Genomic DNA, 19,394 nt, shown 5'->3' with positions numbered 1-19,394 from the left:
GTGATGATGTGACACGTCAACATTCGACTTGGTCTCATTTCTTACCTACGAGTTCCCACTAAACTTATACTTGATAACGACATCATAAGAAAGTTTACTGACGCGGCGCTACCGACGTCCTCCGAGGCTCCAGAGACGACCATATTGAATTGTACACTTTATGTCAGCTGAGGACGACGACATCAAGGTGTGTTGTGTATGGTAGATTGAACCTCACTCATCGTATCACCGTCTTCACGCAGTTTCCATAAATCATAAATTATTTCAACATATTTTAGGCTTTAGCCTAAAATAATGTAGTTAATTATTAAAGTCTGCTCGCTTCTCCCCATGAACCCCCGAGAGAACCCCAAGATGATAACAAAGGCAGAGGAATGTCAACCTACTCTCATGCTTGTATCATCACCACACACACACACACACCCTCTCCAAGTTACCACATATAAATTATTATCAGTTTCCAACTTCTCCACCACCTCCCCCCCCCCCCGTGTAATAACAATACCTACCTACCTGTCTGCCCCTGGCTCTGCCCATCACCCTATTACCTGTCTATGTTAGGTGATAACAATACAAAGATTAAGGCCACGTGGAGCATCAGGCAGGTTGTGTAAGCGACTGGGAGGAGAAGGTTGTGACTTCACCTTTGTTGATGCAACCACCAATTATCATCTCCAAGTGTTATAGTGAAGTGTTACGGCAAAAAACAAAGGAATGTTGATTAATTGTGTTGCTATGTCTTCCGTTTAATGGCTGTCTCTCTATCCTCTTTCCTTCACTGTCTCCCAGTCTCTCGCTTTCACTCTGTCCCCTTTCTTTCTCTTTCTAACTTTCTGAAAGAGAGAGAGAGAGCGAGAGGCTACTACTCCTCACATCAAAGGCAGAAGAGTGAAGGGCACTTCAACCTCGCATAAAAGGACTTCCTCACACACACACACACTCAATAGTCCACGCCACACACACACGCAATAGTCCACGCCACACACACTCAAAAGTCCACGCCACACACACGAATGAAAATTAAAAAAAAATTCAATATTTAGAAGAAAAAATATGAATAAAAATAAAAGCAAAAAATATGAATAAGAACAAAAATATAAATAATTAAAATTAAAAAAAATAATAATAATAAATACATGAAATTGGATAAAAACGAGAATAAAATAATTACACAAAAACAAAAAATATCAACAAAACAAAAACAAAGAAAATCAAAACAAAAATACGAGACTAACTGAGGAAAGACGACGTGACCTCGGTCAGCAGATGAAGGTGTGGGGGAGGGCAATAAGTTTGTCAGGTGTGGGGGAGGGCAATGAGTTTGTCAGGTGTGGGGGAGGGCAATAAGTTTGTCAGGTGTGGGGGAGGGCAATAAGTTTGTCAGGTGTGGGGAGGGCAATAAGTTTGTCAGGTGTGGGGAGGGCAATAAGTTTGTCAGGTCAGGTGTGGGGGCAATAAGTTTGTCAGGTGTGGGGGGCAATAAGTTTGTCAGGTGTGGGGAGGGCAATAAGTTTGTCAGGTGTGGGGGAGGGCAATAAGTTTGTCAGTGTGGGGGAGGGCAATAAGTTTGTCAGGTGTGGGGGAGGGCAATAAGTTTGTCAGGTGTGGGGGAGGGCAATAAGTTTGTCAGGTGTGGGGGAGGGCAATAAGTTTGTCAGGTGTGTTGGTGGTAAATTTGTCAGGTGTGTTGGTGGTAAGTTTGTCAGGTGTGTTGGTGGTAAGTTTGTCAGGTGTGTTGGTGGTAAGTTTGTTTTCATGTGTTGGTGAGACGCCGAGTTGACTGAGTGAGTGAGGATTCTGAGGAACCCTTTCAGCTGTCAGGTCGACCCCCCCCCTCCTTTCCAATCCCTAGTGCAGCCATTTACTCAATCTCTAATTATAAGTAAATACAAAAGTTTCCTTGCCTTAAGAAGTAACTTATTTATCCATAAACCATTTAAAAAATTTCTAGATGCAATTAAATCAATGTTTATTAACACGATAGTTTTAAATTGATCGTTAAAATCGCTCTAACTAGCTTGTTTGAGATTTAAAAACGATTAGTGTGCTGTAATTCCCATCCTTGACAATATGGTCGTTTTATTTTATTTATTATAATTTTTTTTTTTACATTTTGCAACTAAAACTTATTTGATTTAGCGTTCCCGTCGGATATTTATATTTTTCGAGTATTCTAACCAATAAAATTACCCACATTATTAGTTGTTCAAATGCACAATATATTGTTCAGAGACAATACACTCCACTGTCTTCGTGATGGTAGTCCCAGGCCAGACTGAGATCATACGGTCCTATCACCACTTGCAAAGGGATGAAGTAGAGGGAAAATGTGGGTTAAAATACTAAACAAGAACACCAAACAAGCCTTTTAAAACTTCTAAATATTTACCGTTCATTTTTTTGGGCAGGAAAATAAGTACAACAGCCATGAGATGAAAGCAAATAACAGCTCTAGTCTAGTCTTAAACAGCACATGATCATTACCTCTCCCTCTCCTGCTTGCAATGCATACCCAAGCATGTGTGTGTGTGTGTTTTACAGTTAAGTGTATCCGTCAACTTTTTAACAATCATCTTCTCTTACCTTTGTCAGCAGGATTCCAGATGTAAGCTGTAGTTTTTTTTATATATATAACGCCTTGGTCCTCCTGTAGGTGAAACACAAGTAAATCCAGTTCCGATAAATCCCCGCGAGAGATAGGATGAGAAAGGTCTCGTTCGCACTATACACAACACACACCACACACACACACATAGACACGTGCTGCTCACAGGGCGAGCCAGCCACAACTGCACAGCTGGCGAAACTGAGAGTTACACGACCTCCCTCCACCACGCTGCTCCTCCTCCTCCCTCACCATCGCCCCCACACCCCCCTTCGTTTTACCTCCCTCTCTCTTTGTGATAAACTTAACCTAATCTAACTTACCTCTATCACCACGCTGCTGCTCCTCCCTCCACATCAACTCCTAGTTCCCTCCTTACCTCTCTCTCCTTGTGATAAACCGAACCAAGTCTAAAGTCCTCTAAACTAACCTACCACCATCGCCGCCACGTTCCTCCATCGTTTTATCTCCCCCTTCTCTCTCTTTGTGATAAACCTAACCTAACCTGCCTACGTCTACCACGCTCCTTCTCCTCAGTAACCCCCCCCCCCATCTCCTCCTTACCTCCCTCTCTCATCACTGTCGTAATTCCCTCTCCTCTGCCTTTATTCATCACTATATTTTAATGAATCTTTATCTGTCACTCTTTATAATCTATATCTTTGTCTATCAAATTTCTCTTCTTTCGTCTAGTACAGTGGTTCTCAACCTAGGGGCCATGGCCCCCAAAGGAGCCACGGCAAGAATTTAGGGAGCCACGGCGAGCTGCTATAAATTGTACGTTTCCAAATAATGTTGGGAATCTGAATTAAACAAAACTTGTATTACTTATTTTGACTTGGCATAAGAGAATTTTCATTTTTTTGTCATTTTGTTTAATCATAACGACAATACAGTTTTAATATTTACATACTGTACTCTGGTGCTATTTTTTTTTTTTTTTTTACGGATTATTTAAGATTTCACAAGTCAGTCCCTGTCTGTGTGACAGGCGCTGGACCGAGCTGCTGAACTGGCTTGTTCAGTACGTGTCCGTGTGTCATCCCTTTGCAAGTGGTGATAGGACCGATTGATCTCAGTCTGGCCTGGGACTACCATCACGAAGACAGTGGAGTGTATTGTCTCTGAACAATATATTGTGCATTTTATTTTTCAACATTATTTGTGGGGGGGTTGGGAGAAAAATGAAGGAGGCCACGAGGAAGTTGAAAATTCCTCAAGGGAGGAATGGAGTGAAAAAGGTTGAGAACCACTGGTCTAGTATGTGTGTATGTTTCTACTACAGTAAGACAAAACACTGCTTTATTGTACAGAATATTTGGTAAAATCCACGGGATATTTTCTTAATTTTTCAGTTCATGAATTAGAATGTTTGTCCAGCACATCATAGCGGTCAGCAACACCAACATGAAGAAAGTGTCATTATCAACGTGAACATGAAGGAATGTTGTCAGCTCACACATACACACTCAATACTTGAGTTAATGTCTCTTTCACTTTCCTTTTCTATGTAGGCCTATATGTATCCTCTCAGTCATCCCCCCCCCCCTATCCATCTGTCTCTCTGTCCGCCTCTATCTCTTCTCTGCCACGAGCCACCTCTCTCTTTTCTTGAAATTTACAGCTAATTAGACGTAGTTAGTAAGTTATTAAAGACTTTCCGGACTCGAGGAGTGAGCCAAGAATTCATCGGCGAGACTTGAAGGACGAGTCACCTGATGCCGGGGTTGGCTGTCATTACTATCTATGTCTGACCTGATTAAATACTTATGTTTATAATTATGTATACTGTATGTGTATATTATGTAACAAAGTACTGTGTGTGTGTGTATTACTATAATGATAAGTTTATAGATACATTTCTATATAGTTACGTTAACCCTTTGAAGACGATGATTCGACACTTTGAGGTTGATGGTGAAACGTGTGAGGATATTTGTTTAACTCTTTGAAGATGATTTAACTTTTTTGAAAGTGATGGTTTAAACCTTTGAGGATGGTGGTTTAACCATTTGAGGTCGATGTTTTAACCCTTTGAATATGATTATTTAACCCTTTGTTGGTGAGGTTTTAACTCTGATGATGATGATTTAAACCTTTGATGACGATGGTTGAACCCTTTGAGGATGATGGTTAAAACATTTGAGGACGATGGCTTTGACCTTTGATGGCGATGGTGTAACCCTTCGCGGATGATGGTTAAAACATTTGAGAATGATGATTCAACTCTTTGAAGATGATTTAACCCTTTGACAATGAAGACGATGGTTTAGCCCTTTGATGACTGGTGGTGGTCAGGTCCCTGACACAAAGTGCTACCTGACCTTGTCAAGGTGACCTCTGTGGTGATGCGTCATGGGAGTAAGCTTATGTGATTGAGGTGATGTCAGATGTACTGGATACAGGTTGACAACCCTTTATCCGAAATTCCGAAAACCGAAAGTTTTTTTGTGGGTAAATTTTTTATTATTTTTTTTACAGGGATTAGCCCACCCGGGCATAGATCACTGACCCACATCAGGGCCTGGGGGGCGAAAATGTAATAGTAATAATAATTATAATAATAATAATTATTCATAGTAAATAAAATTTTTAATAAAAATACACTACACCAAAATAAAATAATATGATAACATTAATAATAATAATAATAATAATAATAATAAAATATAATAATAAAATTAATAAAAATAACAATAATACAGGAGTACTGTAATAATAAAATAATAATAATGAAATACAAGAATGAAAAAAAGATCAACACGACCTAGACCTACCGGGTATGAATTATTATTATTAATATAATTTTTATTATATTTTTGCCCCCCAGGCCCTGATGTGGGTCAGTGATCTATGCCCGGGTGGGCTAATAAAAAAATAAAAAAAATAAAAACTAACCATTCTGAAAACCGAAAAATTCTGAAATCCGAAATGCCTCTGGCCCCAAGGATTTCGGTTAAGGGATTGTCAACCTGTAGAAGGAGTTTTTGTATAGTGTTCAATGTGCCAGTCCTTATCTGTAACTCTACAGTATTGAGGAAGGCGACAGTTGTAGCCAAAACTATTAAGATAAATATGAACCAATTCAGAATCCCAAACAAAAGTTCATAGTGAACTTTTATTTTGCAGACAATAACACCGAAGGAAGTAATAGAACAGTGCTTAAAACTAGAAAAAGCTTTAAAGCAAGTTGACAATAGATATTGATGCTGCAGATTTGTGCAGTGAATTACAATTCACTGCGAGGTGGGTCAAATAGCATGCATCACCACAAGACATTTTTAAATTGATATGTAAAAAAAAATGGTTGATAGTGTTCTAAATGTACTTATTGATGTACGTATTCTCTTGACACTCCCTGTGTCTGTGGCCAGTGGTGATCCAAGTTTTTCCAAACTAAAATTGATAAAAACATATTTATGCTCAGCATGGCAGAAGAAAGATTTGTTGGGCTTTCCGCTGTCCATAGAACATGAAATTGAGGAGAAACTAGACTTGAAACAATTTGTTTGCACATTTGCCAAATCAAAAGCACAAAATTTACAGTTTTATTGGAACTTTAGACTCATGTGTAGTCGAAAATGCAAAAATAATACATAGAGAATCTAAAATGATTCTCTAAAAGGGGTCTCTTTTTCTTCTCAGCACCACAAAACTCTCACTTTTAGGCTTGCCAGCCATTTTAAAGGGAATTACAAACGAAAATTTTGTCAGTACACAGAGCAATCGCTAATGTCGGGACTCGAAAATACGCAATTTAAAATTTTTTTGGTACGACTGCGGCGGTCGTATGTCCGGGTGGTCATAAGTCGAGGAGTAGCAGTATATAACACTGTATGATATTAACACTCTTGGGTTTTTCATACGCAAAATTGCGTGAGACCTAAATAAACAATTTTGTTTGTGTATGAATGCTAGACACGCAAGACACACATTTGGCAATGTCAGTGCGATCTGGCACTACTTAGATTGCACTCCAAGGTCACTACACCAGTCTCCCTTTTGTGTTTAAAGGACCCAGGAAATAACATTGATCTATATTTCCCACCCATTTTCTTGTGGATGGTGTTGATTTCTCGTTCATCACACCGATTTCATTTATTCATAACAGTGTTGTGAGAGTCTTGAACCATGCCTTATGTTGCTGGTGAGGGTGGAGGATGTGGGAAATGTAAAAAGTACAAGATGGCACCACATGGTGATTGTGTGGTGCCTCCTCATGCTTGTCCCTAGTAAAATATTAATTTTTTCACATCTTTTCTTCTATAACCATTTTTTTCCTATACTATATGTATGCTTTATAATGAAATAAAATTCATATTGCAATCACGAAATAAAGAAGGTATAAAAATAATTATTAATTATCTATCGTCATAACTTATATAAAACTATTTGTAGATAATTTATTTACAATTCCAATGCAACAAATCCCACCTTTTTATCTCAAATAGCAAGCTTACTATGACTCATTACATACAAATATCTCTCGTGAGGTACAGTCAAGTGTGGTGAGGCGAGTAACAGGACAGATCCCGAGCGTCTCGTGAGAGAACGCCTAAGTGTACCATGGGTGTTAATAAAAATAATAATTTAATTCTCTAAATTTTTTCTATCGAGGTAAGGGAGAGCTACAGTATATTACCACACATCTGTTGTTACATTACATATTAGGTATACAGTGGTCCCTCGGTTAGCGAACACAATTCGTTCCAGAAGGTCGTTCGTTAACCGAAAATTTTGTTAACCAAAACCATTGTTTCAATAAGATTTTGGGTAATTGGTTCCAGCTCACCGAAAATTATATACAAAATAAAAATAAATGCAGTAAAGTACACTTACTTTGAGGTGTGTATGGGGGTGGAGGAGAAGGGAGAAGAGAAGGGAGAAGAGAAGGAAGCGGGGGTGGAAGAGAAATCACCCCATGCTTCATGCCGTCATTTCACCCACAAAATTTTAAGTTCACTAGGTGTAATTCAAGATTATTTTCTTTAAATCAACACTGCACTGCACTATATATATTTTCAATATGTTAAATAAATTTCAGAATGACCAATAATTGTACTGTATAAACGTAACAATTGTTTATGTTCAAGAGAGCCACAAGCAAGATGTTACCTCTACTGACCAGAGATACAAACTGACGCCTGTTTGGTGAGTTGAGTGGCTGTTTGGCGCACTAAAAACTAGTTTCCTGTACTTCAATTGTTAAATAATTGATAAAATGACTAAAAATTTTAATATAAAACTTGGAAAATTATTGAATAGTACAACCTTCTTGATATTTACTCATATGGGAAAGAATTTAAGCCCTAGAACCAATTACTGTATTGGTGGACTAATATTCCAGCTGGTGAGCAAGCCAAAGCATGTCGAAACATTTTCGTAAGAATTTCGTTAACCAAATTGAATATTCTTATGGAAGGTAATTCGTTAACCGAAATTTCGTTAACCGAGGCGTTTGTTAACCGAGGGACCACTGTACAGGTATATACAGTAATTACTATGACTAATGTTACATTTCTTCGTAGGTCAAAGTTATTTAAAACTTTTATCTCATCATCAGCATAATGAAGTCGCCATTGAGTACAGTGAAACCTCGATTTAACAGACTATGCAGAGAGGAAAATCCGTTAAAAAGAAGTATCACTGTATTTATGTGTTTCCAAGCCTTCACTAGAAAGGGCAAGAGGTTACACACACACACACACACACACACAGGACTGACATAATCGCTATTTAAAATGGGAGGAAATGTATTGAATATTTTACAATTCAACCAGAGTTCCCGTTTTATTGTAAATTTTGTCAAACATTTTCTTATTGTATAATTTACATGGCAATATACATATATATTACATATTATTAAATATATATCTGATTAATAACATTTTATGCTAGTACAGGGTATATTTTGATTAGAGAAAGGATCTATAGATAATAATACCACAATATTACAAATGCATGAAGTGGCATAAGGGGCGTGGCTTAGCGATCTCGAGAGTAGAGTTGCCAATTAGTGAATTCCTATGGGCCTGTGTCAGGCTACCTGTTATCTACCTACCTTGGACTCACCTGCCTTCTTCCCTCCCATGTGACGTTACAGCACACACGTCTCAGTTAGCTGGTTGATTCTTGACTGCCTGGCTGAACTGTGGCATCACTTATATGATGGTTTGAGAGTGGAAGGAGCTTTTTTTTTTTCACAAAATATGTGCTATTGTATTTTATGATATGCTAGGTATAAATTTTATTGTTTATCACAGCAATTTTTGTTTAAAAGCGGTTATAGCGCTACAGGTATCAAACGAGCGAATAAATGACTTCAGTTGCTTTTGGATTGTTGGACTAAATTAGAATTTTTACCAAAGAGGACAAAGTTGGGATACCTGGAGGATTCAGATAGTTTGAATTCAGATTAAATGAATTGAACTATAAATTAAATACAATCTACAACATTTACCATAGTAGTGGAGATGTTCTGCATACAGTTGCTGGCCTGACATGAATGGGGGAGGTTGTTTGGTGTTACTGGTGTAGCACCGCAGGAACCAAATTTTACCAGGGAGTGCTGAATATTAATTCTGGTGCCTTAGATACTCCATGGTGCAGTGTATAGTATAGTACTTTATACCCAAATATTGGGGTGCTATAGCACCCTCCCTGTCCATGTACTGGGAGGAGTGAGCCAGCACACACCCAACCACAACAATACAAACACCAGACTGACCAAGCGTAGAGTGCAGCTTGGCGAATGTTACCCACATGACCAAATATGCCGGGATTTTCCCAGATAATTATATATATAACTCGCCATTTCCTGAGTTATCTTATAATAAATTCAGAGACCACATCCGTCCCAAGTTCTACGAAACTCCGAGAAATATCGAATGCCGAGTTACCGAGGGTTTACTGTAGGTGGAAGTACCTTACACCCAAGTTTCCTTACTTTTTCTTTTGGTAGAACATGCTTGTCTGACACCAGATTAGCTAGGCTTATGAAGTTATGACCTGACAGTGACCTGTGGGAATACTGCGGCCAGTCTACACCTGCTCCGGATTAATGAGACTTACAACGTGGGAATTATCACCTGGGTTCTGGGAAAACAATGTATAGTACCGCATTCACATAAACTTTATCTCATTGTTTATTCACTGGACTGCATGTATATAATAATGAAATAATAGTAGGTTACAGAAGCTAACTAAATGCTTTAAATATGCTTATTTTTTATGAATTACTGTACCTTAAAATAAAGCTCAACTGAAATTTGTGACTTACTGACATTTTCTTCACCGAGTTATTGTAATAATAATAATTATACTGTAATTGGTTACTTTCATGAATGTAGTAATAAAGCCACAAGATGATAATATACATGTCATCAGTGGTGTTTCCATAGTTACAGAAACAATACAGTAATGGAGTACAGGAGGTCCCCGACTTACCAACGTGTCTTACGAACGAATGCCAATACGAACGAGGTTAAACTTGAAATTTACAGTATTTTATTTACTTAATGCCTTATTTTTTTTTACTTTCAATTACAGTATTTTGTCATTCTATTTCTTCTTTTCTCTTAAATTAAGTGATTTTAGATGTATATAAGGACTTAAGCTATGATATACTATAGTGTGATTTTAAACATTGTACTGTAAGTACAATATGCACATGGCATGTGTTCCGACTTACTGTACATATAAATCCGACTTAAGAAGGTCCTCAGGAACGGAACCCGTTAGTAACCCAGAGACCCCGTACTTACATTAGATTATAAAAAATTACTAGGGGCGCAAATCTACGGAGTTGCCTAGAGCGTTGAATACCCCAGAACCAGCCCTGATTGATTATAATACTGTATTGTGCTCCGATTTAGTTTCTTTTCAATAAGTTAACATCCATAATCATAGTTTTCTTATGACTAAAATGCTCAAACTCTCAAGTATGATCAAAATACATTAAAACAGAGACCCATAAAAAAAAAATCATGATATTCTGCTTTGTAACTAAACTGAATAATATTGAATAATATTTTTATGTACTACAAAACATAAACAATGTTACAGACAGAGAAAAGGATGAAAAGACAGTGCCTCCATTTTCACTTCGGAGGATAAAAAAAAGTACAGTACAGTATAGCTAATTAATAAAAGACAGACGCTCCCAAAACTATTTTCACAAAACTGCGAGGAGAAAAATATAACGCAACAGACGAAAGGATTTTGACAACCCTACCGAGAGTGCCAACATAGGTTGCAGTATGTTCATTCTGAAATTCATCACCCCCCCATCCACCAGAGTATATAGATAGATTTTTGAGTGACTGTACATTGGGCTCCCTCCATGATAAGAAAAATGAGAGAAAAAGACAATTAAGATCTTTAATATTGGCAAAAGGATTTTTAAAATATTTTTGTGGTGCACACCGCAGTTCAACAAATACTTAAAGATATACTTGTATGAATAAACTCCTTAATAATTTTGGCTAAGTGTAAATAGTCAAAAACTTCTATAAAATATATTTGTTATAAAATGGAATAATTTTGTTTTAAATAGTAGAAGTGCAGGTTATTATGGAATGATTCCTCAGTACAATACTTTCTGTAGTTTACTGAACACGAGGAGGTAAATGATGACTAGTACATTAGTATTAATATATAGCTCTCAGTGGCTGAGATGTGTGTGTCTCTACCAGTACAGTACATTAGCTACGGTCAACTACTAAAGTCTAATCGCCTCTCCCCCTGAACCATGAACCCCTGAGAGATTCAGACTCGTGAACCCAAACAAGCAGTAGACTGATACATTATTTTGTCCATAAATGCTGCTTCAGATTAATGAGCCTGAATCTCTCATGGGTTCATGGTTCAGGGGAAGAGGCAAAAGGAGGACTTTAGCTATAGTAGTTGACTGTACATTACTGTATATGGTGAATTATCAAATTGAAAAAATAATTTGTATCGGTAATGTCAATACAATATGGCTAAAGTACTGTAGAAGTCAGCTTCAAATACGACACAGTGTAAAGCCAAAAATACTAGGTCATAATTGTTCACTCATCACTGACATCATTATACAATATTGATATTATATAGTAAAAAATTATAATAAACCATATTAGTGTATCACATATATCTCACAGAATAAATTCTGAATATGTTATATGAATAATAACTTTTGAGCATGTGATTATTTAAAGAATCATACAACTATTGATGGTATTATGCATAAAACACAGTACCAAATATCACTTTACTACCTTGAGAAACTATCAATTCACACAATAGTAATCAGGACAAGCCAAGGTCTAAACAGATAACAATAATCATCCCAAGTGTTTGAGAGGCTGGCTGGCAAGCACTAGGACCATTTAGGAGTGAATTTGTTTAAGTTTTTCAAAGCTGTTTTGGCCAACACAACAACTACACCTAAAGTTAATAAATGAGCTGCATGACTCATCAGTGTCAAGGAGTAAACCCCAAGAAGATTTGGACAACTCACCAACTGCATTGCTGGGTAACTAACAATTAACACCCAGAATACAAGCCACAAATCAGCTAAAAATCCAGGTTCCCAATTACTGCTGCTGCATAGACAAGAGGTAAATGGCATAAAGAAACTTGCCCATAGTTTTACCCTGCCTGGAGTTTGATCCCGGGACTACTTGCTTGTGAGGAGAAGATGCTGACTAATTCTCCACAAACAGATAATAAATAATCAGTATAATTCTTACTCCATTCTTTACATATAGACTAAATGTTGTTACCTTGAAACTTAAGTACCATACACTTCAAACTTAATACAGTGAAACCTCCATATAACGGACTTCTCTCTCTATTTAAACAGTTAGATGGTGAGGCGTTTCACATCTAACTGACCCTCGATATAATGGATTCTCCTCTCTGTTTAGTCTGTTAAATCGAGATTTCACTGTAAATTTTTAATATTTAAAATACAAATATAGTCAACACACTTCAAAACCTATGCTCTTAATTGCAGTTCAGTCAACCCTTGATTTTGGCAGACAGTTATTCTAGAATTTGTGATGTAGCAGATGCCTCCTTTAATGTTGTTTGTGTTTACATGTATCAATATCACTGAAAAGTATTGGTACACCATTTTTGGAGGAAGTAGTTGCCACCTCAAACAGTTTGCAAAATCAAGATTATACCAGTACTGCATTTAGATATGTACTTATAAGCCATTAATTTCCACCCGTACTCCTGTTATATAAGTACAATATAGTCAAGAGACCTTACAATTTAAACCTAACCATCTCAATGTAATATTTAAAATATAGGAATCATAATCATATTTCAAAACTCATAAGAACACCCTTATAATAATGCATCACACTGAGAGATATATAGTTTCACCTAGTGCTATGTCTGTTCAATAACAATAATATAGAATGCAGATCTACACTATCCCAGGGATAGTACTGATGTTGCCATAATCGAGCAGTACTTTACATGATATGGCAAAAGAAAAAATAGCATCAAATTTGTTACAGCAACATCATGTTCAGTCCACTATTAAAGTCCTTTCGCCTCTTTCCCTGAACCACAAACCCCTGAGAGATTCAGACTCGTGAACCCTAAACAGTAGACGGACATATACAGTCCAATTATTTTGTTAAAAGATGCTTCGGATTCATGAGTCCAAATCCCTCGGGCGTTCATGGTTCAGAAGGAGAGGTGAATGGAATTTAGTAGTGGACTGTACAGGCACTGAATTATGTCATTTTATTCAAACTACAGATGACTTTCATTATTTTTGTCACCAATTCTATTGATGTGCTCCCAAACTATGGTAAAAAAAAATTTAACTGACGGTACAAGCCCTGCCCCCCCTCTCTTGCAGGTCACTGACTTCTACATAATGTTCGATTAATACTGATATACTGTATCAAAAATAAATTCATAAATAACTGTTAAAGATACCCAGTTTTGGCTCATTTTAATGACAAATTTAATGTATGTAAAGATATAACTGCTTGAAAACATTAACTTTTAAGATATGAGTGAAAAAAAAAAGTTTGAAATAAAGAATATTTATCTTCGAAGTCGCAAACAAATTCAAGCTTTCAGAGAAGGGGACTGTACCATCAGCTAAAAAAAAGACTTCAGTCAAATACATTGGCCAAACCTTGTATCTACTTAAGTATCATGAGATAAGCATTTTAATACTGTACATTACCATGTATAAAATGTCAAATTCCCCCTCCCCCCAATTTCTACCGTGGTGCACAGGTTTAAAAAAAAACTATATAAAAATAAATATAAATTTAGTCACAGAATGATACACACACCTTATTTATCCTCTCCATACTGTATATGTCTCTGTATAAAAAAAAAAAAAAAAAAAACTAACAAATTCATTGTCATTCTCTTCCTGTAGATAAGAATGAAGCTCACAGCTGCACCCACTCTCACTGTCTAGTACTGGATGATGAGTTACAGGACCCCCAAAATAAAAAGAATGTAATGTAAAAATTTAGTATAAACTGCAAAGAAAAGTAGAATAGTTATCAAAAATTTATTACAAAGCATACTAGATTTTGGCAGTGTTTTAAAATAATTGGTTGATTTAGGTAATAACATCCCTGGTGGTGCAACAGCTTAAGTCATATGCCACAGAATTTGTTTGAAAAAGAACAAGATCCCTATAAATCTGACCCAAAGAAATGACTATATTAGTCACTACTCCACTTCTTAAAATATATGTAGCAATTGTATTATTTTCTTCAGATATCTTGATTACCTGTACCCAAGCTAATAATCATTCTATACCAGTTTGTACAAATATAACTAGTTATACTTATTGGAGATGTGAAGTAGATGATGAAAACAGACATTATACAGTGAGGCCTCTACTTAATGCACTATTTGGGATGGGTGTAGTCCATTATATCGAGGCCTATTAGATATGAACCTCCCGAAACAGAATATAAACCGTTACATTGATGTCCGTTTTACTGTATTAAAAGTTCCACTCAATTACCTAATAATCACTAAATCTAACAAAAAATATATGACTAGAAGGAATCTAACTGTGAGAGAATTAAGCTATGTTGAGTATACGACAGACCAACACTACTGTATATATACTAAAAATAAATATCGTACGCCAAACTAAAATATAGTACAGTAATAAAAGTAAACTAAACTAATACTGGTATGTCTCTTCCAACTTGAGAAACTTCCCTTTAATCCTGAGCCAACAAGCACCATACACAAAACAAAACTAGATCAGCTCTTCTGTATGAATGTTGTAAACTTCCTTGTTTGCAATAGCTACTCAGACAGACTATATAGCTAGAGTCAAAACTATACAGAAATCTTTGAAAAGCTTAATTCGATAAAAAAAAAATACATAGAATAGTAAGATAAATTATTGTATTTGTTAACCCTTGGTCATCCTATGTAAATGAAAGTTGAAGAACCCGCTATCAAGTAACTTTATGAATGCTTCGTATGTACTATACAGTACTTGAAATGTACAGAAAAAAATGATACTTTGGTCATATATTTACAGATGAGATAATATAAAAAACATTAATGGGCATTGAGGGTAAGAGGGCTAGGGGAAGACAGAGATTGGGATGGATGACTGAAATTAAAAACTAGGTCCCCAGAGAGATACAAAATCTTCAAGGATTGGTAAAAACAGCCCAAGAACTTTTAGAGTGGAGGACTGTGGTCACCAACCCTCAGATATGAGGACGGTACTCCATTTGATTGATTGATTACCTCAAGATGGACTTTCCACTCGATATAGTCCGTTAAATAGAGGTTTGACTGTACAAAACAAAAATAATATCCCAAACATAATAAATAGTTTTTGTGATATACAGTCCAGAATGCGACGTCTAGCTTTATACCTAGGTATGTAGCATTAACTCGCCAGGCCAACATACAGGCAATTAAAACATCTAATAATTACTTGGTAAATACACAATATTAGGACACGTCGCTATCTGGCATTTAATTGCAATTCTCAAAACCCCCTCCAGCACCCCCCATCACACGCATTGCTACCGCCATAACGTAAATACTGCTTTATCTTTTCTATTTTTAATTTCCTTTTACTCTTACTTTTTCGATGACCTGTGCCTGGGTGGGCTATTCCCCATGAAAAAAAAAAGTTACATTAAACTATACAGAATAATAAATTAATGTAAAAAGAATGGGATTTTAGTTAAAAAATTTTGAGATGAAGAGGAATCCCATTCATAAGTGCAGGTGTTCATAAATGCGGATGTTTGTAAGTGAGGGTGTTCATAAGTGTGGGTGTTCATAAATGCGGATGTTTGTAAGTGAGGGTGTTCATAAGTGTGGGTGTTCATAAATGCAGATGTTTGTAAGTGTGGGCATTCATAAGAGTGGATGTTCATAAATGTGGGAATTTGTAAGTGTGGATGTTTATTAATGTGGGTGTTTGCAAGTGCAGGTGTTCATAAGTGCAAGCATTCGTAACTCGTGGACTGCCGGTATACATAAGTAGTATTGTATAACTAGAACAGCCAACTATACAGTATAAGAGACAGATAGAACAGATAACAAACAACCAGAGCATGACTAGAAACCTGAGAATTTGGGGAGGTGAAAAATCATAAACAAAGCTATAGGATCCTGAGACACCAGAGGTAGACCATGTAACAACAAACCTATAGTCATTTTTTTGGCTGATGGTACTGGAGTAAGAAGCTCCAGTGCCCCCATTCTCCGGAAGCATAAATTTGTTTGTGACTTCAGAGAAGGTGGATGCAGGGCTTCTTAGTCTAGTACCATCAGCTAAAAAAGAAAAAAGCTATAGATAAAACTTAATAGGTTGAGGGAACACATTATAAGGACTAATGATACATACTATACATAAAATAATTACCGAATTTGTGATGGGAATGTGAGTTGAGAAAATGAAGTGATGAATCTAAGTTCCATGAAATTCTTCTAGGAAGAGAAAACAAAACGGCACTGTGAAAATGAATGTTTATGAGCTTGAGCTACGGAGCGTCAGGAACAACAACAAATGTGTTTACGAGCGTGAACCAAGGAGCGCTGAGAACAACAAATAAACCTTTGACAAGAATTTAAGTATCTCCATGAAGTGTTGGCACATAAATGTAAAATCTATATATAAACCTTTTTGTATAATTAAACAATAAATGTCTTGTGTGAATAAGAAACTTATTGGAGACACAGGAAGACTTGATTTTAAAGCTGCCACTACTGTACTTACAATGACACAAATGCAAACATATAGAAATATAAGATACCGTAGGATTCTTCAACTTGAAAAATTCCTTACCTAACTTAACAAGTAAAGGTAGGAAGATAAAGTAATTCAACTTTAAAAAAGAAGTTATTAAATAAAGTCCATTTCAAAATAAAAATGATATCATTAAAACGCTGCAAAATCATATCATAGGCAAGCATAGCACCTCAACATGAGTTATATATCCTAAATACACCATATTTAATATTAAGATGGTTAAATCTGTATGGCACACATATTTTGAAACAATGGTACCATGGTAATAAAAAAAAAGAGAGAGATGGCAACAGTTTTCTACTCAGCAGCTTTGAAGGAAACAGATGGTAAATCTTCAAATGGTTGTGTCCATAATGTCATGACTATTACTATCCTCAGGTGATGAAGCTGCCGCCTCACTGCTCGACACAGAATCGAGGGTTGAGGGTTGCTCAACCTGTAACACCTCATCTGACATATCTTCAACAGTAGCGGTACACTCCGGAAGGGTGGAGTGATAGCTGCCTTCCTCATCGAGGGATGTGCCCTCTGAAGCATGGCTGTGAACCGTATCCGAGACATCTTCATGATTAGAACTGACAGATACAGAAACACACGAACTACACTTAGACTTAGTTGGGGTCAGCTGCCGTGGTGGAGGTACAGGTTCTGCCTCTGGTTCTATCAAGAGAGGTTTTAGTTGAGCTAAAATCTTTGCCTGAGACTTCATGTATGCCCGAGTTTCCCACATGAGGCGGACTAAACACTCATCATCGTGTTCGTCTAAGGCTACGTCTTGAGACAGCTGGGGGTTAAAACGGAAGAATGGAACATGAAGGGTGGAACACCAGGTGCGTGCTCTGTCCACAATCCGACCTTCTGAACTGCAGGCTTGTTCCACCAATACATTGAATAGATTGTACATTGCTTGGAGACCTCGACGTACGTCAAGAATACTTGGCATGGTAATGTCAACAGTATCAACCTGTGAAAAATACACACATTATTATATTTAGCCCAAAACTAATAGTTATAATATATAACATATATAACTTCAGCAATGGACTTGTTACGTGGAAAGAGTAGTTTCATTATAAAGAGGAGAACCAGGGAAAGCACAAACATCTTGACTAAGCTGGGTTTTGTTAATTACTAACATTTCAAAATCACTTTCCATCATCAGAGCCTAGAAAACAGACAAAAAGTTTTAAACATTACAGTTAATATACTACAATAAATACGAAACAGTATTTTAAAATTCATCTTTCGCAAATTTTTTTAAGAGAGCATTATAATTTAAAACCAATAAAAATGATGGGAGACCTACATACAAAACTAAAATCAGAAAAACCTAAAACATACTGGGGTATTACCCTAACTGAGACGAGCCTTAGTGCGAGAAACAAAAAAATTCACAAATGGAAGGCTTTACTTTATATTGATACAAGGCTTCCATAATGAGGTGGTCCATCTCACAGTTGCTCCTGCCAAGAACTGAGAAATCAGACTGCAAAACCAGGTTGCCATGTTGGTGGGCATGGTTACGGATAGCTGAATGTGGTGGTTGTGGGATTAACTGGCCTGTTCGGACGAAACGACCCAAGTGCTCATGGATGTGAGTTATCAAGTTTCTTTCTGTTTTACCTATAAATGCTGCCCTACAGCTAGCACACATAAATTGATAAACAACTGAGGATTGCAAGTGTGTGGGTATGGTGTCTTTAGTTTTAAAGAAATTTTTAATTGAACTCTGGGCTTTGAAGACTAGTCTAAGAGAAATTGGTGGATAGAATTCATTGAGAAGCTTCATAAGTTTGTTTCTAAGGGTGAAACTGGGTGGGCCTGTGTACGGGATGGTGAAACAGATAGAATATTTAGGAAAGGTGTGGCTGTGTGGGACCAAAAATCCAATTAAGGGTTTTGCCTATAGTATGAGTATCTGTAAATCTCTTCGGGAAATCATTGTTAAAGAGTAGTTTCTTTATGCATTTCAGTTCAATGTCCAGGTGGAAATAGCTTGAACATATATTAAAGGCTTTGTCAGTAAGAATACACACTATATTTCATTTGTAATTAAGAGGAACAAATGATGAAACTTTTTTACCCAAACCTGTGAATGTTGGTTTTCTGTATAAGGCTGTCTTCGAATTTAGATAATTTAGGAACAGGGACATGATCAAGTGATGTGAAAATTAAAAATGTGTCATCAACATAACGTCGATAGAATAAAGGCTTAAATTGGGCGGGACATTCGGTTAGCCAAAACTTCTCGTGGTGGCAGAGGAAAGCAATGGCCAATGTAGGACTTAAGGGTGAACCCATAGCAACACCATCACATTGTTTATAAGCTTTGTTTTTAAATAAAAACAAACATTTACAGTCTGTTGTAAAAATTCTTAAAATTGTGGTCTATTAAATCCATCAACTATATCTGTATTTGAGAACAATTCATCTGTACACTCAGTAAAAAAAAATACCGTTTCAATTCCTGCACGAAACAAACTGACACTACATACGAAGTGTTTCAAAAGGCCCCTG

At 36.7% G+C, this 19,394-nt stretch overlaps 1 protein-coding gene across 6 annotated transcripts in view; it reads right to left on the bottom strand.

The window, feature by feature from the left end:
• Window positions 1-10,970: 10,970 nt before the first annotated feature.
• Window positions 10,971-19,394, bottom strand: part of LOC121871842 (85/88 kDa calcium-independent phospholipase A2-like) — a 43,699-nt gene continuing 35,275 nt past the window's right edge. For 5 of the 6 annotated variants that reach the window (XM_042374378.1, XM_042374377.1, XM_042374380.1 and 2 more), the window contains one exon: window positions 10,971-17,841. In XM_042374378.1, the coding sequence (XP_042230312.1) occupies window positions 17,212-17,841 (630 nt within the window). In that variant the 3' untranslated portion in view covers window positions 10,971-17,211. The remainder of the gene's footprint in view (window positions 17,842-19,394) is intronic. The other variant, XM_042374381.1, reaches the window with a different exon arrangement.

The sequence above is a fragment of the Homarus americanus genome, unplaced genomic scaffold (genome assembly GCF_018991925.1).
Source record: "Homarus americanus isolate GMGI-L3 unplaced genomic scaffold, GMGI_Hamer_2.0 scaffold39675, whole genome shotgun sequence".
Lineage (NCBI taxonomy): Eukaryota > Metazoa > Arthropoda > Malacostraca > Decapoda > Nephropidae > Homarus > Homarus americanus.
Note: the sequence above shows the minus strand (reverse complement) of the source record. Positions and strands in the feature narration are given on the sequence as shown.